General features: G+C 46.9%; 1 protein-coding gene across 3 annotated transcripts in view; it reads right to left on the minus strand.

Annotated features, from left to right (window-relative positions):
• The window catches only part of ptpn5 (protein tyrosine phosphatase non-receptor type 5), a 143,429-nt gene that overhangs the window by 67,298 nt on the left and 53,937 nt on the right, over positions 1 to 22,194 (minus strand). For 2 of the 3 annotated variants that reach the window (XM_068046058.1, XM_068046056.1), the window contains exon 3: positions 21,990 to 22,085. The exons of the other annotated variant lie outside the window; for it this stretch is intronic. In XM_068046058.1, coding sequence (XP_067902159.1) covers positions 21,990 to 22,085 — 96 coding nt within the window. The remainder of the gene's footprint in view (positions 1 to 21,989; positions 22,086 to 22,194) is intronic. 3 annotated transcript variants of the gene reach the window in all.

Below are 22,194 nucleotides of genomic sequence, written 5' to 3' on the forward strand. Positions count from 1 at the left end.
AAATATTTTCACTCTACATTTTGTAGACCTGGCAACCAAATTTAGTTTTTATACAATAATACATAGCAAGGACAAACGGGTTATTATGGAAAAAATCGTGGCAAAATGTTTAGGGACCAGATATGGGACACCAGCTAAGTTTCTGACTGATAATAGAGGGTAATTTATTTATTTTATTTATTTAGAGATACAGCACTGAAACAGGCCCTTCGGCCCACCAAGTCTGTGCCGACCAACAACCACCCATTTATACTAACCCTACAGTAATCCCATATTCCCTATCACCTCCCTACACTATGATGCTTGCAGATAAAGTAACGTTTTGAAGACTTTTAGCCTCAGGAACCTGATGCTGAAAGAATGCAGCGAGTAAATGCAAGGCTGGCAGCCTTTTAAAGATGGCGCCAGCAACTGCTCCAACATCAGGTGATGCTGTGAACGTTGCCCCACCACATGATTGGGGGGGCTGGGGGTGGGGGGGGGGGGGGTGGGTGGTGAACCGCCACTGTCTTTATTATGCTAAATGGCCGCAGTGCCATGTAATCGCGGCGGTGCGGCCACTAACGTCCCAGGCGAGAACGCTGCCATTTTGCTCACCGGATAACAAAATTCAGCCCTATATTTCTTGCACATCTTTGTGATTTTCCTGCAGATTTGCTCTTCCAATTCTCTCTCTTACCATTTGGAGGCCTATAGAATACCCGAAGAAGCATGATCATTCCCATTTTGCTTCTCGACTCGAACCAAATGGATTCTGTCTTTGCCCCTCAAGGACATCCTCTCCTTCCATTATAACAATGGCTACAATGTCTTCCCTAATCAGTAGTGCCACCCCATCTCCCTTTTTCCCTTTCCTATCTTTTATAAACACCATGTATCCTTGAATATTAAGTTCCCAGTCCTTGCTACATTAAAGGAAGGATGTGATCGCATTAGAGAGGGTACAGAGGAGATTTACGAGGATGTTGCCAGGAATGGAGAATTTTAGCTATGAGAATACATTGGGTGGGCTGGGGTTATTTTCTTTGGAACAGAGGAGGCAGGGGGGAGATTTAATTGAGGTGTTTAAAAGTATGAGGGGCCTAAATAGAGTTGATAGGAAGGATCTATTTCTCTTAGTGGAGAGGTCAGTAACCAGGGGGTATAGATTTAAACCAATTGGTAGAAGGATTAGAGTGGAGTTGAGAAATTTTCTCACCCAGAAAAGATGGTAGAGGCAGAAACCTTCATCACAGTTAGAAAATGCTCGGATATGCATTTGAAGTGCCATAAAGTGGAAAGTGGGATGAGACAGGAAAGCTCTTTTTTTGTCCAGGACAGATGTGATGGGCTGAATGGACTCCTTCCATTCTGTAAATTTTCTGTTTTTCCATGGAAATAGAACACCAATGCTAAAACAGCAGCTGTGATGTGTGACAAAATTGGTGGCTCAGGATTTCCTAGCTTAAGGGGCCGCTGCAGTCACTGCGGAGCATCAGAGAGCGTTCCAGGAGGTGATCACTCCACAGGCAGAGAGAGTTCGGGATAGTAGATAGGTGCCCATCCGGAAGAGTAGGTAGAGACAGGAGGTGCAGGAGTCTTCGGAGTGTGTGTCACTGTTAAACTGGTACTCAGCTTTGGAGACTGCTGGGAGTGACGACAGCTTGAAGGAGTGCTAAAGCCTGGCTCAGGTGTAAAGTTAAAACCCAACCTGGGCCAGACCTGACAACACCCAACCCGAACCCGACCCAAGCCCGAGTCCTTTTAATTTTTTTAAATGCCCGACCCGACCCGAAAATAACAAACATATTATTGAAACAGAAAAAAATCGTACATTAAAACGAAAACAATACGAAACAAAACAATACAGTCCAGCCCAACCGGACCCGAGCCTGAATGCTGGACGTAGAATACAGACCCGACCCGACCTGAACCCAACACATGTCGTCGGGTTTGGTCTGGTTTGGGTCGGGGAGCCAGGCTTTAAGGAGTACAGTGCAGACCATGGCACCATGGTAAGGGACTGCACAGGAGGGAACAGGAAAGAGTAAAAATGCAGTCGTTCTCTGAGATTTCATAGTTAGGAAAACAGACAGGCATTTCTGTAACCATCAGAGTGTATCCCAGGTTCCAGGGTAAAAGATATCACAGAGCGGGTGCAGAATATTCTGCAGGGGGGGAGGGAGGGAGTCAAAAGTTGTGGTATACGTTGGTACTAACGACATAGAGAGAGCAAGTATTGAGGTTCTAAAGTCAGATTTACAGGAGTTCGGGAGGAAATTAAAGAGTAGGATCTCGAAGGTAGTAATCTCTTGATTACTCCAAGCCTGCTATACTCTCAGCACTACATGAACTGCTATGCCTGTGCTGGGACGAGGGAGCAGTACCCCAGGACATGCGCGATGCCAACATCATCACCCTCTATAAAAACAAAGGTGACCGCGGTGACTGCAACAACTACCGTGGAATCTCCCTGCTCAGCATAGTGGGGAAAGTCTTTGCTCGAGTCGCTCTGAACAGGCTCCAGAAGCTGGCCGAGCGCGTCTACCCTGAGGCACAGTGTGGCTTTCGTGCAGAGAGATCGACTATTGACATGCTGTTCTCCCTTCGTCAGATACAGGAGAAATGCCGTGAACAACAGATGCCCCTCTACATTGCTTTCATTGATCTCACCAAAGCCTTTGACCTCGTCAGCAGACGTGGTCTCTTCAGACTACTAGAAAAGATCGGATGTCCACCAAAGCTACTAAGTATCATCACCTCATTCCATGACAATATGAAAGGCACAATTCAACATGGTGGCTCCTCATCAGAGCCCTTTCCTATCCTGAGTGGTGTGAAACAGGGCTGTGTTCTCGCACCCACACTTTTTGGGATTTTCTTCTCCCTGCTGCTTTCACATGCGTTCAAATCCTCTGAAGAAGGAATTTTCCTCCACACAAGATCAGGGGGCAGGTTGTTCAACCTTGCCCGTCTAAGAGCGAAGTCCAAAGTACGGAAAGTCCTCATCAGAGAACTCCTCTTTGCTGACGATGCTGCTTTAACATCTCACACTGAAGAATGCCTGCAGAGTCTCATCGACAGGTTTGCGTCTGCCTGCAATGAATTTGGCCTAACCATCAGCCTCAAGAAAACGAACATCATGGGGCAGGATGTCAGAAATGCTCCATCCATCAATATTGGCGACCACGCTCTGGAAGTGGTTCAAGAGTTCACCTACCTAGGCTCAACTATCACCAGTAACCTGTCTCTAGATGCAGAAATCAACAAGCGCATGGGTAAGGCTTCCACTGCTATGTTCAGACTGGCCAAGAGAGTGTGGGAAAATGGCGCACTGACACGGAACACAAAAGTCCGAGTGTATCAGGCCTGTGTCCTCAGTACCTTGCTCTACGGCAGCGAGGCCTGGACAACGTATGCCAGCCAAGAGCGACGTCTCAATTCATTCCATCTTCGCTGCCTTCGGAGAATACTTGGCATCAGGTGGCAGGACTATATCTCCAACACAGAAGTCCTTGAAGCGGCCAACATCCCCAGCTTATACACACTACTGAGTCAGCGGCGCTTGAGATGGCTTGGCCATGTGAGCCGCATGGAAGATGGCAGGATCCCCAAAGACACATTGTACAGCGAGCTCGCCACTGGTATCAGACCCACCGGCCGTCCATGTCTCCGTTATAAAGACGTCTGCAAACGCGACATGAAATCGTGTGACATTGATCACAAGTCGTGGGAGTCAGTTGCCAGCATTCGCCAGAGCTGGCGGGCAGCCATAAAGACAGGGCTAAATTGTGGCGAGTCGAAGAGACTTAGTAGTTGGCAGGAAAAAAGACAGAGGCGCAAGGGGAGAGCCAACTGTGCAACAGCCCCAACAAACAAATTTCTCTGCAGCACCTGTGGAAGAGCCTGTCACTCCAGAATTGGCCTTTATAGCCACTCCAGGCGCTGCTTCACAAACCACTGACCACCTCCAGGCGCGTATCCATTGTCTCTCGAGATAAGGAGGCCCAAAAGAAAAAGAACTCCTAGTGCGATGCACTAGCGAGAATAGAAATAGCAAGGTAGGGAGGATCAATGCGTGGATTGAGGCATGGTGCAGTAGGGAAAGTTTCAGATTCTTGGGACATGGGGACCAGTTCTGGGGAAGGAGGCACTCATTCATAAGGAACCTGTTGTACCTTAACAGGACTGGGACCAATGGCCTCATGGGGAGATTCACAAGTGTGGTTGGGGAGGGTTTAAACTAAATTGGCAGGGGGTTGAGCACCAGCATATAGAAGTAGAAAGGAGGAAGAAGATGCATAAAGGAGTGAGTGTGTTGGATAGCACTAGAGGAGGAAGTAGTACCATATTAGATAGCAGCAGACTAAGAAGGACTATGAGGAATACAAAGACAGTTTTATAATGCAAATATGTAAATGCACAAAGTGTGGTGAATGAGATTGGTCTGCTACAAGCACAAATAGCCATGTGGAAACATGATGTAGTGACAATAACAGAAACATGACTTAAAAATGATGAATACGGGCGCTTAATATTCAAGGATACAAAAATAGGGAAAGAGAAAAGGGAAGTGTGGTGGCTGTACTGATTAGGGAAGACATTGTAGCATCACGATCACTCACACAACTGTTATTTAGCCCTTGATCTACCATATTCTGTTCCTCAGGATCTTCACCACAAAACCATAAACATTTGAGGTACAAGGTGCCATGTTTACTTCTAACAGCTGTTCAGAGTTGGAGATTTTGTAATTAATTCCAATTAATCATAAGGAATGAACTTTATCAGTTTGATTGCCATGTTTGATAAGTACTGTCTTACCATCACAACCTATTACCTTACCAGGGCCTTTCCTATGGCCCTCTTTTTATATAATACACCAAATTTCCTGAATTAAATTCTAACTTGGATGTTCAGATACGATGTCTCAGAGCTCTCCAAATATTCTTTGACACCTCAGCCTTGATGAAAGCCCGTCTCCCTGCATGTAAAGCATTCAAATGTGCAAAGAATATTGAATTATTTGTAGTAACCTCCAGAGCAGGAGGACTATCACACAGCACAGAGGTAATTTGAGATTTCGCCCACAGACTAATTTTAGTTTAGTTTAGAGATACAGCACTGAAACAGGCCCTTCGGCCCACCGAGTCTGTGCCGACCATCAACCACCCATATATACTAACCCTACACTAATCCCATATTCCTACCACATCCCCACCTGTCTCTATATTTCCCTACCACCTACATATTCTAGGGGCAATTTATAATGGCCAATTTACCTACCAACCCGCAAGTCTTTTGGCTTGTGGGAGGAAACCGGAGCACCCGGAGAAAACCCATGCAGACACAGGGAGAACTTGCAAACTCCACACAGGCAGTACCCAGAATTGAACCCGGGTCGCTGGAGCTGTGAGGCTGCGGTGCTAACCACTGCTAACCACAAGCACCAAGCATCATTATAACAATGGCAGATGTACGATCAAAGGTGGCCCGACGCTTCCATGATGCTTCCCTGCTGATTCTCTACAGGCTGCAAGGGAAAGACAGAAGGTTCTTTTCCCCAGTGATGGCAAGCAAGCCTGGACAGAGATCGCACAGGAGGTTCGTGGCCATGGGGTCACCCGTCATAACTGCGTGCAGTGCAGGAAGTGTGTTAATGTGGGGACCGAAGAAGGGTCACTGACCCAAAACGTTAACTCTGCTTCTCTTTCCACAGATGCTGCCAGACCTGCTGAGTGGTTCTAGCATTTCTTGTTTTTATTTCAAAAGTAAGCTAATCAGCTAACAAACTAACTGTGGAGTTGTGGAGCCAATTTATAAAAAATAACAAGTAGAAGCTAACAGGACAGCTGCAGATAACTTAATAGTAGCCTATTGTTTAATAATCAGCCTAACAGTTCAAGGAGGGGGGATGTGAAACTACTGAAATAAGATGCAAGAATAAAATGCTGGACGAATGAACCAATCATGCACTGATAATAGAAGTCTGCAAACCACTCAGAAACAAGGGGGAGGGGGGGCGTTACTAGTTTTGTTTTGAATAACTATAAGAAAGGCTTGCTGTAGTGAGCACATGTTCTTTTGTTTTGTTCTTTTGCATGTTCTTTTGTTTTGCTTTTTGTTCCTTTTGTATCCTTGCAATGTAACAACCATATACTGCAATAAAGTTTCTAAAAGTTACGGTCGGACGTCGTCTCTCTTTGTAACTGATGGGATCCAACAACTTGACATAGTCGGCAGGATCACTGGAGGATAAAGACCGAAGCCCTGGACATCGGAACTATATCGGCCCCCAGAGGTACTTTAAAAAGTCCTCGGCCGTTGTCTAGTTTCGGTACTCCACCACGCGATCCCAAACTCTTCCGAGGCTCGAGACCCCCTTTATAGATGTCTAAATCGGCGGTGTTCGATGGTAATACACCAGCCCGGCTAAAAAGCTCCACGGCATCTGTGTAAGAAGCCCCACGGCTCGAGACCCCCTCCCCCACACAAAATTGGTACAATGACTGACGAAGGAAACTGACAGTTGCCAACTACCGTAAAAGGCGGGCGGGCCCCGGCAGACGTTTCTGAAGATAAAATTCTTCGGCAGCTAAAAGGATATATGGAGCAACAGTTTCATTTGGCTAAAACCTGTACTGAAATTGAACAGAAATACGGTGCCTCCAAGGGACAGTGGTCCCTGGAAGATATAAAGAGAGTTTGGGGAAAAACGACCCGTTTAAAGGATAAAGAATGGACCCAATGGTCCTTAGCCGTAATGGGCCAGATCTGACAGCGTAATGCAATTATCCAACAAGCTCAACGTGACTGCGACCTGACTAATGCGAAGGACCAACTGAAGGCGGTCTGCGAAGAACTGAGAAAGGAAAAGCTTAAATTAGAAAAACTAGAAACTGAAAAAGCAAGGTTGGAAACCGAAAATAAAGAACTTAAAAAACAATTACAAGAAGAACAGGCAACGCAACCGAAGGGACTGGGACCGCCCTGCAGACCCCGCCGACCACAACCGTCTCGCCTGTACCCGAATCTGGAGTCGTTACTAAAAGAACTACGAAAAACGCAACGGCGTGAAGCCGGCATAGAGGAAGCTGAGTCCTCCAGCGAAGAAAATGATACTGATGATGAGTTTCCTTTTGCGCGGCTCGCCCCCCTTAAACAGAAACGTGGTCAAGCAGGAAAAGGAGAGTACAGACGGTAACGAGGTGATCACGTCTGAGCACAACACTTATTGGATGCATGTCCCGGCGGATCCTGAGAAAATTGATAAATGGTCCAAAGAATTGCCTGACACGAAAAAGGGGGGTCAGAAGACGTGGGAACAGTTGGAACGTCCGAAGGGAATTTACCACTTCCACCCATGGGACGGGGTACAGATTTTGACTGTGATGGTACCTGGGCGAGCGGGGTGAAGACTGAACAGAGAGGTCCAAACTGCTTTGGGTGAGGACGAGCAACAACTAGATGCCGGATGGGCTGCGATTAGTCAGTGGCTGCGAACGTTCTGTCCCGCAAAGATGGATTGGAATAAAATTACAGCCTGTCAGCAAAAAGGTACCGAAGAGGTGCGGGAGTATGGAGAGGTTTAGATCTGTTTGGCTGGAACACTCGGGGATAACGGACATTGCTCCAGAGGATCTGGACGATACCCGTTTTGTGCCTTTGATGTCTGCCTTTATTGCAGGGCTAAAACCAGAATTATCCAAGATGCTGAAGGTAACCTTTCCTGATTGGGACGGAACAGGAGTAACCTACGCACAGTTGATTGATCGATGCAGTCAGCTGGACAGGGACATGGGAGCAAAGCTCCGAGCTCTGCAGGCGGGTTGGAAGCCCAAAGGCCCTGATAAGGCGCAAGATAGGCGACCCGGGGCATGCCACTACTGCGGGAAGGAAGGCCATTGGGCTAAGATGTGTAGAGTGAAGGGATGGGGAAGAGGACGGCAAGGATACAATCCGGCACCAAGACCAGGTCCCTCCCCTGAGGACAATGACCTAGAAAAATTCAAACAGTTGTCACCCCAGCGACAGAAGGAGATACTGGCATTACTTGGTGCGGCAAAAAACTAGCAGAGCCCTCCCTCGCCCTTTCGGTGCCCTTCCTGGCACTAATAGAACAACGAAGAGATGGATTGTATATAACCGCGAGGGTGGGCAATCAAGATATAGACTGCCTATTGGATACCGGGGCCGAATTAACATGTCTACCTCAATGATACGGGAACTCTATACCGATGGACAGTAAAGTTAAGACCGCCCACGGGGCTGGTGGCCATGGGGTGGTGATCAGGAAAACTCAGCCCATAGGCATTGGGCTTGGTCCACACGAATTGATAACACCAGTATGGATAGGTCCGGTGGACCAGGCCCTTCTGGGTATGGACGTTCTTACCCAGCTGAACTCCTCGTTGCATTTTGAAGGCGGCCAGGTAACATGGTCTATCAGGAGTCTGAAGAAGGAGGATCTGAGGGAGCACCCAATATGGGCTCGGGATAAGAACGATTATGGGCTACTTCAAATGGAACCGGCAACATTTACAGGATCCGCTCCGCCCTGTACTAAACAATACCCCATTAGTCCAACATCTATTGCAGGAATCTTACCCATAATTAGACAATTAGAGGAGCGAGGCGTGCTAGTTAAAACACACAGTACCTCCAACAGCCCTGTGTGGCCAGTACGGAAACCAAATGGGACCTGGCGGCTTACCGTTGACTATAGAAGGGCTAACCAGTGTATTGATCAAAAGGCTCCTCTGGTAGCTGACCCCTCCATGGTATTCAATGCCCTGAAGCCGGAACATGAATGGTTCTCTGTTATCGACATGGCCAATGGATTTTGGTCGGTGCCACTGGCACCCGAGGACCAACCGTGGTTCGCCTTTACCGTTCAACAACAACATTACACCTGGACCCGGCTGCCACAGTGTTTGCACAACAGTCCTACGGCATTTCATATGGCCCTACAAAACCATTTGAGGGAAGTTACCTCCCATGCACTCCACGGTCATCCAGTATGTGGACGACCTCCTGTTAGCCTCTAAAATGGAAGAACAACACGAACAAGATCTGCGTATCCTGCTGGACCACCCTCATCAGAGAGGACACAAGGCCAGTATCGAAAAAGGGCAAATAGCCCAAGGAGAGGTTGTGTACCTGGGACAAAAGATTTCGAAAGGAAAGAGGGAACTTACCCAGGACAGGACCACAGCCATCCGGGCTGCCAAACAGCCCACCACTATCCAGGAGATTAGGTCCTTTTTGGGTTTGTGTAACTTCAACAGAAATTGGATCGATTCCTACACACAACTGGCTCAATCGTTAAATGATCTTTTGAAAGGGAAGCGGGCCTCGAAGGAAGCGGTCACCCTTACGAGAGACCAACAAGAGGCCTTAGAGAATTTAAAGAGGGCCTTGTGCTCGGCGCCGGCCCTGGGAATCCCTGAGAACGGGAAACCGTTTACCCTGTTTGTACATGAAAAAGAGGGATACATGACCGCCATATTGACACAGGAGCATGGGGACCAACAGGGACCTATTGGATACTATTTGAGCAAACTGGACACCATGGCCCTAGGATGGGGCAGTTGCCTAAGGGCCATGGAAGCCACATGCCAAGCTGTGATGGCTACTGCAGGTTTGGTATTGGATCAAAAGCTAACAGTCAAGTGTCTGCACACCGTCCACACATTGCTGTCCATGAATAGAGTATCCCAAGTGACAGCAGCCAGATGGACCAGATGGACAACGGTCCTAGAGGCCCCCTACCTCCCTATAGTCCGAGCCAGCCCGGTAAACCCAGCAACTATGCTCCCGTTGCCTGGGGAGCAAGAGGGGGAAGAGCATGACTGCGTGGAGGCTATGAGGGAGACAGAGGAAGTAACCTTAGCAGCGGAGGAGGCATTGCACAATCCAGATTTAATCCTTTTTACAGACGTCTCCTCCTTTGTTGACAACGGTACCTGGAAAGCAGGATGGGCAGTTGGGCAGTGTCAACCCTACACGAAGTTGTGGCGACAGGATGTCTGCCCTCGGGGACGTCAGCCCAACAGGCTGAATTACAGGCCCTGTCGGAGGCATGTCGGATAGCAGAGGGAAAGACGGATAATATTTATACGGACTCACGATATGCCTTTAGAGTTGCTCACGACTTTGGTCAGCTGTGGCGCAAAAGAGGATTTCTCACCACCGCTGGTACACCTATCCGAAACGGGAAAGAGGTCCGAGACTTGCTAGAGGCCATGCAATTACCACAAGAGCTGTCCATTCTGAAATGTAAAGCTCATACGAAGGATAATACCATAGAGGCGCAGGGGAATGCCCTAGCCGACCAGGCAGCTAAGGGAGCCGCCTTGCAGGGTGACTCCCCGGACGCACGGGTGCAAATATGTAAACTGAATTTAACCAGTTTGGCACAAGACCTACAAGTGATGCAGAGCGAGTGCCCCAAAGACGAAAAATGGACCTGGTTAGAAGCAGGAATCAAACTATGTGAAGACAGCATCTGGAGGCAAAGGGACACCGAGAGACCAGTCGTGCCACAGGCACTGATGCCCTTTTTAGCCCAACAGATTCACTCCTGGGGGCACCTGGCCCCGCAACAGATGACAGCTCGGTTCCAGCAAAGCTGGTGAGGTCGGGGGTTCAAAAAACACGCCCAGCTGGTGGCTGACCGCTGTGTGGTCTGTCAGAAAAACAATCCAGGACCCACCACGATAATGCCTCAACTAATTGCTCCTGCTCCAACCGGCCCTTTTCAGTGCTTGCAAGTCGACTATATCACTCTCCCACCTTGCCAGGGATACACCGGCATTCGCGTCATTGTCGACAGATTTTCCAGATTGGTAGAGGCCGTCCCAGCCAGATGAGCCACGGCCAATCACACCGCTAAGGTCTTCTGTAAGGATTACATCCCCAGATGGGGAGTACCGGTCAGCATTGATTCTGACCAAGGGACTATTTTTACAGGCGCGGTCTGTCAGGAAGTCTGTCGGCTACTGAACATTACATGGGATTTACACTGTCCTCACCACCCACAGAGCTCGGGCCAAGTGGAGCGAATGAACCAGACCCTAAAACAACGACTACCAGGAAGGAATACCATGGCCCCAGGCGTTGCCGATAGTTCTGTGCAGTATTAGGGCAACTCCAAACAGAACTACGGGCCTGAGTTCATTTGAAATAATAACAGGAAGACCCATGTCTCTGCCGGGAACAATTGATTTGCAAAAAGCTGATTGTCACCTGATGAGTGACGCTCTACTAGAATATTGTCAGAACCTAACAAATGCTATCAGTTCTGCTTCCTCGCAGGTATTTGCAGCTTGGGGTGACCCACCAGAAGGAGGGCACGACATCGTCCCGGGAGTCTGGGTCTACGTGAAGAAAATACATAAAGAACCAATGGGCTCCAAGTGGGAGGGACCTTTCCAGGTGCTACTGACCTTCCAGGCAGCAGTTAAGGTGGAAGGGAAGAAAGCCTGGATACACGCCTCTCACGTCAAGCGAGCGGCCCGTGACTAAACACCGACCTGCTATCAGGACAATTACCATTTGCCAATATGTTCAGAATTTTTATTATCCTCTTTGCATGCATTTTAAGTATCTGCTTACTTTTGGCTAACCAAACCTTTCCACTTTGGGGAACTAATCGAGTGTCCAGAGAAATGCATGTTGATAGAGAAACTCAAACAACCCTCAACTCCCACCTTATGGAGTTGGGTGACCGGGTGGTTGGGCTCAATAGAGACCTCAATGGTACAGGTTGTAATCATAATTTTGTATTTTTACGTTTTTGCTTATTAAGTGCTGTTGTAAACAAGTAACTGAAGCCCCTGCCAAGCTTATGTCCTTACAGAGCTCCCACCGTCCCCTTTTGTGGCACAAGTGGGCAATGTATTAAACGCAACGCCTCAGGGTGTTGAAGGCTGTTTCGAGACCAGTAGAGACCATTAAAGGCACCTAGGCGGGATTGATGGAATGATTCTTAAAGAAGTTTGAAGAATCACAGGGGGGACTGTGGGGACAGATCAAAAGTAAGCTAATCAGCTAACAAACTAACTGTGGAGTTGTGGAGCCAATTTATAAAAAATAACAAGCAGAAGCTAACAGGACAGCTGCAGATAACATAATAGTAGCCTATTGTTTAATAATCAGCCTAACAGTTCAAGGAGGGGGGATGTGAAACTACTGAAATAAGATGCAAGAATAAAATGCTGGGACGAATGAACCAATCATGCACTGATAATAGAAGTCTGCAAACCACTCAGAAACAAGGGTGCGTTACTAGTTTTGTTTTGAATAACTATAAGAAAGGCTTGCTGTAGTGAGCACATGTTCTTTTGTTTTGTTCTTTTGTTTTGTTCTTTTGCATGTTCTTTTGTTTTGCTTTTTGTTCGTTTTGTATCCTTGCAATGTAACAACCATATACTGCAATAAAGTTTCTAAAAGTTATGGTCGGACGTCGTCTCTCTTTGTAACTGATGGGATCCAACAGTCAATGACCTCCTAAGCTCAGCCAAGGTAAGTTGTGCGGTTCCAGATAGCTTTGTTGTGATCTGCTTGCCCACAAGCGTATTGCCGCGCGATTGGCAGAGCCATTCCAATGATAAGAAGGTCATCGCATAACGATGGCAGATGACTGACTGCATAAGTGAGACCAGTCTCTCTAGTATCTAACTCAGCCCAATTGAGACCCATGACATTTCTTTGCCTTATAATTGGAAAGTGATGAACAAGGATTCACCAAGTGGGAGCTCAAAACACGGTGTGTTTAAAATTAAACCCTGTTATAGGAAGACCAGGTGAAGGCTGAGAGGGACCCCTAGACACCTTTCTCACCTGGTCGTAACAATACGTTTAGAACTTAACAATAGCTGCATCCTTGATCTTTCAGGAGAAGAGGGCCTACAACATCAGGGAGGTGGCCAGGACTGGTGACCGGGTGGCCGACCTGTGGCCTTTGTATCAGGCCAAAGAGGAGGCGCTAGAGTTAACCATGAGTCAAGGAGCACGTGCCATATCCAACGGCATTCCTTGCGTCCCAGCTGAAGAGAGTGATTATTCCCAACACAGAATGAATCAGAATTAAATTTTATCGAGATACACAATGCTGTAATCATTGGGACATGTGTACCATAACACCTAAAGATCTGTTCTTTACATTGTATCTGGCAGGGTGCCACACGCAAATGATTCCAGACAATGATCGAACAATGACAACTCTGAAGACGAGGAACACTTAGAGGATGAACCGTCCCACTACTCTCCTGCACCTCGGTGGGTATCCGATCGGCATTAGAATCAGGGCACAAGCTGGTGAGAGCACAACACACGTGCCCAAGCTGTTGGCCACGGCAGAGGCAGCCAAAGCCTCTGACAGTCGGAGGACTGTGGGTGGCCAGGCCCATGCTGAGCCCCAGGCTGATGGCGAACTCTGGTGTCGACAGCACAGGGCATGCTGGAGTTGCAGGGAGAGGTAAGGCAACATCTAGCAGAGATACCTGAGGCCATGCGCAGCCATGAGCAGACAATGGAGGAGTCCATCCATGCCATGACTGCTGCCATGTCCCAAGCATATGAGCGCATGGTTTCATCCATCAAGAGGTTGGTGACCCTCATGGAGAGCCACATTCTGGAAATGCGCCATGACCTGTGAACCCTCACCTCAACCATGACTTCAAACCAGCAGTGGCAGGGTGAGAGAAGCACTAGGAGCCTGGAGAGTTTTCCCGCTTCTAGTTCTTCTCTGGAGAGCAGGGTTCCCCCCTCCCCTCCCAACAGTATACACGTGCAGAGATCCCCCCTCCCAACAATGTACACTTGCAGAGTTACCCCCTCCCGACACAATACACTTGCCTAGCTCCGCCTCCTAACACTATACACTTGCCGAGTTCGCCCCTCCCAACACTATTCACTTCAGAGCCCCCCCCCCCAACACTATACGCTTGCCAGGCTCCCCCCTCCCAACACTATACACTTGTAGGGTTCCCCCCCCTCAGCACTATACACTTGTCGAGATTCCCCGCCCCCCCCAACGCTATACACTTGTCGAGTACCCCCTCTCAACAGTCTCTACTTGCCGAGCTCCTCCCTTCCAACACTAACACTTGCCGAGTTCCCCTCTTCCAACACTATACACTTGCCTAGCAGCCCCCTCCCAACAGTACACACTTGCAAAGATCCCCCCCTCCCCTCACACACACAATGCATCTGCAGATTGAGCTTAGCAGCAATGTCCAATTTAAAAACCACTTCCTCTAGATAGCAACGGTTAACTTACCTAACCTCTGGAGGCACTGAGGACTGTCACGTCGGTGGTGTCAGTTTCCCAAAGACAGGAAAGTGAAGGCACGTGAGCGCCACACGGCATGCACAAGATTACGAATGCCTGGTAGGATCATGGCGAATTACATACAAATGCATGCAAAACAGTATGTAAGAGATTTAAATTATGATCCTGTCAGGTCGGGGCGGAATTGCCGTCACGGAACTTTGCCACCTCCGAGAAAATTGGGAACTGGCATTACGGTGTTGGGTTCCATGGCGGGCGACTCCACACCAATTCTCCGGCACTGCCCCCCACCAAAAAACCTGCCTTCTACAGGACCATAAAACCCAGCCCATAGAGTGGTAATATTGGGGGACTTTAATCAACCAAATATCGATTGGGATAATGTTAGAGTAAGAGGAAAGGAGGGGGAGGAATTTCTGAAATACGTTCAGGAGAACTTCCTTCACCAGTATGTTCTTGGTCCAACTAGGAAGGAGGCATTGCTGGATCTGGTGCTGGGGAGTGAGGTAGGCCAAGTGAACCAAGTGGGGGCACTCTTGGGTAGAAGTGATCATTGTACCATAAGGTTTACATTAGTAATGAAGAAGAGCAAGGAGCAATCTAAAGTGGAACTTCTGAACTGGAAGAGGGCTAACTCCAATGGGATGAGAGGGGATCTAGCCAGGGTAAAAATGAATGAAAGATTGACAGGAAAAACTGTAATAGAGCAATGGGTGATCTTTAAAGAGGAGATGTTTCAGTTACAGGCTAGGTACATTCCAACAAGGATGAAAGGTAAAGGAACCAAAGCCAAAGCTCCTTGGCTGAAAACAGATAGAGAATATAATGAAATAAAAAAGAGGGTACATGATGGACATCAGGTGAATTCTTCAAGCAAGCACCAGGCCAAATACAATAAGCTGAGAGGGGAAATGAAGAGGAAAATACGACTGGCAAAGAGAGAAAATGAAAATAGAATGGCAGTTAATATAAAAGGGAACCCAAAAAACTTCTAGCAGCATATAAATAGTAAGTGAATAGTAAGAGGCAGGGTGGGGCCTATTAGGGACAAAGAGGGTGATATATGCTTTGAGACGCAGGGCAAGGCTATAATACTTAATGAGTACTTTTTATCAGTGTTTACTAAGGAAGAGGATGCTGGCAATAGAAGCGGAGATGGTAAAGGTAATGGATGAGGTGAAAATTGATAGGAAAGATGTACTGGAAAGGCTGGCTATGTTTAGAGTCCACCTGGTCCCTTGGCATGCATCCCAGGTTGCTAAGGGAAATGGGAGTGGAGATAACGGAACGGCTTGCCATAATCTTCCAATCTTTCCTTGATTCGGGAGAGGTGCCAGAAGATTGTGGAATGGCAATTATTCAAGAAAGGGTGTAAGGACATTCCGAGTACCCACAGGCTGGCCAGTTCAACATCTGTGGTGGGTAAAGTTTTACAAACAATAATCAGCGAATAAGTCAACAGACACTTGGAAAGGTTAGAGTTAATTAGGGAGACTCAGCACGAATTTGTAAAAGGCAGACCATGCTTGACAAATCTAATTGATTTTTTTTGATGAAGTAACAGAGTAATTTTGTGAAGATCAAGGATGTGTTAACAAGTAAGCTCAAGCTTTTAACAAGGAAAAAGCTCATAAACTGCTACATTCTATCCACTTTTCTGTATGTCTAAGAAACCTGGACAATAAGTAAAGATCTGTGGAAGAAAATAGAGGTCTTTGAAATGTGGATGCTAAGACATATGCTTAAAATTCCTTATACAGATCATAAGATAAATAAAGAGGTGCTTGAAATTGCAAGAGCGAAAAGAACTCTAAAAGGTGACATCCAGAAAAGAAAATGTCAGTATTTCAGCCATTTGAGTAGAGCTAGAAAGTTACAGAGATCTCTTCTGGAGGGCAAAGTGGAGGGCAGCAGAAAGAGGGGTCGACCTAGGCATAATTGGATGATAGATTTCACAGAGTGGTTCCAGATGAGCTACAGTGGATGTGTGAGGATGGCACAAGATAGACGAAAGTGGCATTACCATGACAGCAGATCTCCTGGTAGGAGTAACTACAAGCAGTAGCAGCAACAACAAAGAAGGTTGATGAAGGGAAAACAATGGATGTTGTCTATATGGATTTTAAGAAAGCCTTTGACAAAGTACCACATAAAAGGCCAGAATAGGACAGTCAGTGTCAGCTTGGATAAAAAATTGACTTAAGGACAGAAAACAGTGAGTTGCAGTAAATAGTTGTTTTTCAGACTGGAGGATGGTAGACAGTGGTGTTCCCCAAAGGTCAGTGCTAGGATTACTGCTTTGTTTGATATATATATATATATCTACTTAAATGACTTGGATATTGGAAGACACAGTAAAATTCCAAAATTTGCCAATGATATCAAACGTGGAAGTGTGCCAGTGAGAATGATACCTGTCGACTGCAGCAGGTCATAGATAGGTGAGCAGAATAGGCAGACAAGTGGCAGGTGAAATTTAATAGAGAAATATGAGGTGATATATTTTGGCAGAAGGGACAGGGAAAGGCAATATAGACTAAGTGGTACAGTTCTAAAGAGTGTACAGGGACAGAGGGACCTAGGGGTGCAAGTGCATAGATCTTTGAAGGTAGCAGGACATATTGAGAGAGTCATTAGCAAACCATATAGAATCTTGGGCTTCATAAATAGATGTATTGAGTACAAAAGCAGAGAAGTTATACTGAACCTTTATAAAGCTCTGGTTGGGTAACAACTAGAATATTGTGCCCAGTTCTGGTCATCACACTTTAGGAAAGATGTGAAGGTCCTTGAGAGGGTGCAGAGAAGATTTACTAGAATGGTTCCAGGAATGAGGGATTTTACTTACAAGGTTAGGTTGGAGAAGCTGAGGTTGTTCTCCTTGGAGCAAAGAAGATTGAGGGGGGATTTGATAGAGATGTACAAGATTATGACAGGTTTCGATAATTTAGATGAAGAAAAGCTGTTCTCATTAGCTGAAGGTACAAAAAGTAGAAGACAAAAAACTAAGGTTTTGGGCAAGAGATCCGGGGGAGGGGGGGCGGGGGGTGCGGGGGAGGATGTGAGGAAGAACATTTTAATGCACCGAGTGATAATGACCTGGAACGTGCTGCCTATGAGAGTGGTGGAATCGGAGACGATGAATGATTTCAAAAGGAAATTGTTGTGGGCACTTAAGAAAAATGAACACACAGGGCTATGGGGTAGAGCAGGAGAATGGGGCTGATTGGATTGCTCTACAGACAGCTGGCATGGACTCAATGGGCCAAATGGCCTCCTTCTATGCTGTAATGACTCGATGATATAGAGTTTGTAAAGGGGACTAAAAACAATGCTTTTAGTCTCCTCAATATCTGACGGAAGAAAATTGCAGCTCATCTATGACTGGATATTGGAGAAGCAGGCTGACAAAACAAAGGCAATGGAAGGATTGAGAGAGGTGGTGGAGAGATAGAGAGACATGTCATCAATGTACATGTGGAAACCGACCCCATGTCTGCGTATGGTGTTGCCAAGTGGTTGCATGTAGATGAGGAAAATGAAGGTGCCAAAGACAGATCCTTGAGGGACTACATAGGGAACTGTGCGCAGCAGGAAGAGAAACCATTGATGGAGTCACTTTTCCTATGATGAAATATATAAAAGTTGAAGCAAACAGGGTAATTCTGGTGAACTGGACAATGAAGGAGAAGCGCTGGAGGCAATTGGTTTGATTCTACATGGCATTATGTAAAATAAGGCATGGATTTGGGAGGCAGCAACATGGTCAAGGACTTCAGAGAAGAAAAGGTGGTTGGAAATGGAGTGGTAGTTTGCAAGCATAGAGGTCAAGGCTGCATTTGTTGAGGAATGGCAGGTCTGAAATGGATGGGTGCTGTACCTAAGGAGAGGGAATCATTTACAACGCCAGTTTGCATTGGGGCCAGGAAAGGAAGTTGGGGGTCTGTAGTTTAAGGGGAATGAGGTCAAAAGAAAAGACAATGGTGAACATGATGTTGAAAAGGGAAGGGGTATTGGAGAAAAAACAAAGAAAAAGGTGAATTGTGGCCTAGGGGCAAGCCAAAATCTAGGGCCGCATTTAGATTGGTGGGGAAGGGGAAAGAGTGGAAGCTACAGATGCAGTTGAATGAATGGTCATAATCTTTACGAACAAGGAAGTTCATAAGCTCCTTGCACACATATTGTATCAGAGGCAGGAGAGATGGGTTTAAGGAAATGATTGATAGTGGTGAAAAGAAGTCAGAGGTTATCTTTGTTCTTCAGGATGATCCTGGAGTAATGGGCAGTTTTGTCAGGGATATGGAACAGTGGTACTCAATGGAAACTTTTCTAAGAACCAAAACTAATATTTAAACTATCGTTGACTATGTCAGGTTAATGAATTGACACAAACAGCTGAAAGAAATAACTATCCAATATTTAGGAAGAAAATGGGAGAAGCTGACTCTGGATATGATACTTTGGAAAGCTCCTAAAATAGACTTAAAATATTGTGGAAAACAGTGTGTCAGAAAGAAAGAAGATTGTCTTCACTAGATTGTTATATGTGGAGAGAACTGAACCATTCCTCACCTATGTGTACAAAGTCTAAAAATCAGCGAAGGCAGTAGTCACATACTATAGACAAAGCTACTAGTGACTCAAATTAACACAAAACATTGGCATTTATATTGAAGACATCCAGCCAGTCCACAAAAAACAAATCAAAGGCACAATGTAGCAGAACAGGAAAAGAGACCATGGCCAGTAATAAATAAAATAGTGAGGTACCACTGCAACAAGAACCTCTGTTGGAAAAAGTTCCCACCAACACTAGGAATAGCAAATTCACTATCCAAAAAGCAAGAAGTTATACAGCAATGCAAAACAATTATCTTGTCTATCAGTGTACATTAACTGTTACCTTTTGAACTGTTGAAGTATACAGATCTTATTTTTGACATTGAAGTATTCCTATTTAAATGTTTATTTTCTTCAGAGAAGAAAGATATAGGGATATTGGTATGACTTCATATCCATGGTCAAGTAAAGTAAGTTTCCTTGCTATTCTCACCCTTGTATATAAATTTCTTCATGTCCTCGCCGATCCCTAACTCTGTAACCACCTGCAGTGCTATAACCAACCCCCCAAACTCTCTGTGCTGAATTTTCATGGCCCCCTGAAGGTGGGAACGGAAGCAGGAGGATCACGAAAATACCAGCGCGGATGGTGCGTCGATTTCAAGATGCCAATCCCAGTGCCAACAATAATCACCAGGACAGGGACGGGACAGATAGGACTCCTGTTCTCCTCCCAATTAAGGCCAATGAACATTGTTGAAAAGCTCGTTAAGAACTTGTCAGGGGTTCAAGTTAAATTTTTTAAAGGCTGGACAGGTTACCTGCATTTTCAGAAACAGTTAATTTGAAGGCAAGTGGGTTAAAAGGAGGGAGCCCGCCTTGGCTGCCCCTGGGCATCACACAGCCCCATAGGAGGGTTAGCGGAGCAAAGGGGGACTGGGAACTTGGCGCTGTGCAGGTGGCAGGGAGAGTGGGCACTCCATGCCTGGGATTTGAAAGGGGTGGTACCGCACCCCACCCCCTGGGTATGCAGGGGCAAAAGAGCAGGGGACAAGGCTACCAAGGACAATTGAGTGGCCACCTGCCCCGAAGGAAGGCTCTAGCTGGCAATGGGGGCACAGCTCTCAGATTTCGGGTGAGTGGTGATGAGGGGCAACACCCTCCACAGGAAGGGCAGAACTCCAGGCATCAGGAGGGCATGAGAGAGTTAAGAAGGATAGGAAGGCAACAGAGGTCAAATCCTCAACACATGATCAACCGCCAGAGATGGAGCTACCTGGGGATGATCAAGAACCAGTGCCGCAGGAGACTGCGACTCTCCAGTCAAGAGGTCCCAGACATCTGTGCCTCATCACCAAAGACCTTGCACCTCACAGCACTGCTCGCCATGCCTGCCAGTGGCAGTCAAAGTCACTGTGGCCTTGAACTTCCTCGCTTCTGGCTCCTTCCAAGAAGCAGCTGCAGACCTTAGTGGTATCTCATAAATAGCTGCACACCACTGCAACTTGCTGGTCACTGATGCCCTCTTTGTCAGAGCTGGACAGTACATTCATCTAATGACAGACACAGTCTTGCAAGGACAGAAGGAATTGTGTTTTGCCTCCATCACTGGATTCCCCTAGGTGCAGGGCATCATCGTTTGCACCCATGTGGCCATCAAGGCACTCAGTGAGCAGCCAGTGAGATTCATCAACAGGAAGTGCTTCCACTCCCTCAACAGCCAACTGGTCTGCGACCGCAATAAGAGCTTTCCACACGTGTACGCTCGTTTTCCTGGCAGCTGCCATGACTCCTATATCCTCCACCAGTCCTGGCTGCCTCAGATCTTCACTTCAACCCCCAAAATGCATAGATGGATCCTAGGAGACAAGGAATATCCCTTGAAGACATGGCTACTGACCTCTCTGCGGGAGCTCCAGACAGAAGCACAGAGGCGAACAATCAATGCCACCTGCTCAGTAGGGCAACCATTGAGCAGGACATCGGGCTTCTGAAGATGTGATTCCAGTACCTAGAGTGGTCGGATTGTGCCCTCCAATACCCTCCTGCAAGTGTCTCAGTCATTGTTGTGGTCTGCTGCACTCTCCATACCGTGGCTCTCCAGAGAGATGTGGACCTTGAGGATAATGAAACCCTGGAAGGAGACAGCTCATCAGAGGATGGGCAGGAGCAGGAGGTGAGAAAGGAGGTGGAAGGAGATGACACTGAATAGAGAGGTGCCCCTATTGCACGATGAGATGGCCTCCTGCTGCCACCCTCTGGGAAGAGGACCTCCTTCCCATCCCTCACTGCCTCCAGCATTAGGTCCAGGTTGGCATCGATGAAGCAAGGGTCTGCCCTACACCTAGTGCCAGGCCTCCAGCTCCCCTGTGACTTCTTGCTTCCCTCTGATGCAGTGGAAGGCTTTGGCACAAACTACATATCTCTCCCTCAAGACAACCAGCAGCCTCAGTGATGGCTGCCGTGAGATGGCTGAATGAGTCCCACACTTCATCTGACCCACCTCCGTTCCCGTTCCCCACTGCCTCTAGTTGGACAGGAGACCAGTCTCCATACCAAGTTAAGGGGTTATCCCCTTGAAAATATGAACTTTAATCAGGTTCCCCCTGGAGGCAGGTTTCTGACTGGAAAACAAATCCGGCTCCTGTTTCCCGCCTCTGTGGTGAAAGTTCAGCCCTCTGACTCTGACCTTTGGTGCATCCCCCCTTTGCCCCACCACTGACAAACATATCTTCAGCTAACTAGGCCGCACAGTCTGGAATTCCCTTGCTACCCTCTCTAACCTTTTGTGCCTCTCCACCTCACTTTTCTCTTATAAGATCCTTCTTAAAACCCACCTCTTTCTCCACACTTTTCATAGCCCCATTTAATCATAAAATCATAGAATCTTGCAACACACCAAATGAGGCCATTCAACCCATTGCGCCTATGTTGCCTCTTTGAAAGAGCTAGCCAATTAGTTCCATTTCCCTGCTCTTTCCCCATAGCCCTGCAATTTTCTCCCCTTCAATTCTCTTTTAAAAGTTACAATTGGATCTCCTTTTTTGATTTGCTTTGTAAATGCTGCAGTCTTTCCTGGTTTGTTACCAACTGAACAAATAACAAATCTTAGAGGCTCAAAAAAAATCACATTTTTAAAGAATGTTGAACTCACCCCAGAGCCTGTCAGCACAGTTCCCAGTATAGCTGTCGCCAATAGAGGGCAGCAGCTCTCTGTATCCCACAACCCCTCCTGCAGAGGCAAGAGACCCTGGGAGAGAAAGAGTACATTGAGCATAAAAAGCCACAATGACAAGTTACGATCTTTGTATATTTTTGTTCAGTTTCTTGCATGAAGCTTCCTGTGATTCTCTTGATCA

The sequence above is a fragment of the Heterodontus francisci genome, chromosome 14 (assembly GCF_036365525.1).
Source record: "Heterodontus francisci isolate sHetFra1 chromosome 14, sHetFra1.hap1, whole genome shotgun sequence".
NCBI lineage: Eukaryota > Metazoa > Chordata > Chondrichthyes > Heterodontiformes > Heterodontidae > Heterodontus > Heterodontus francisci.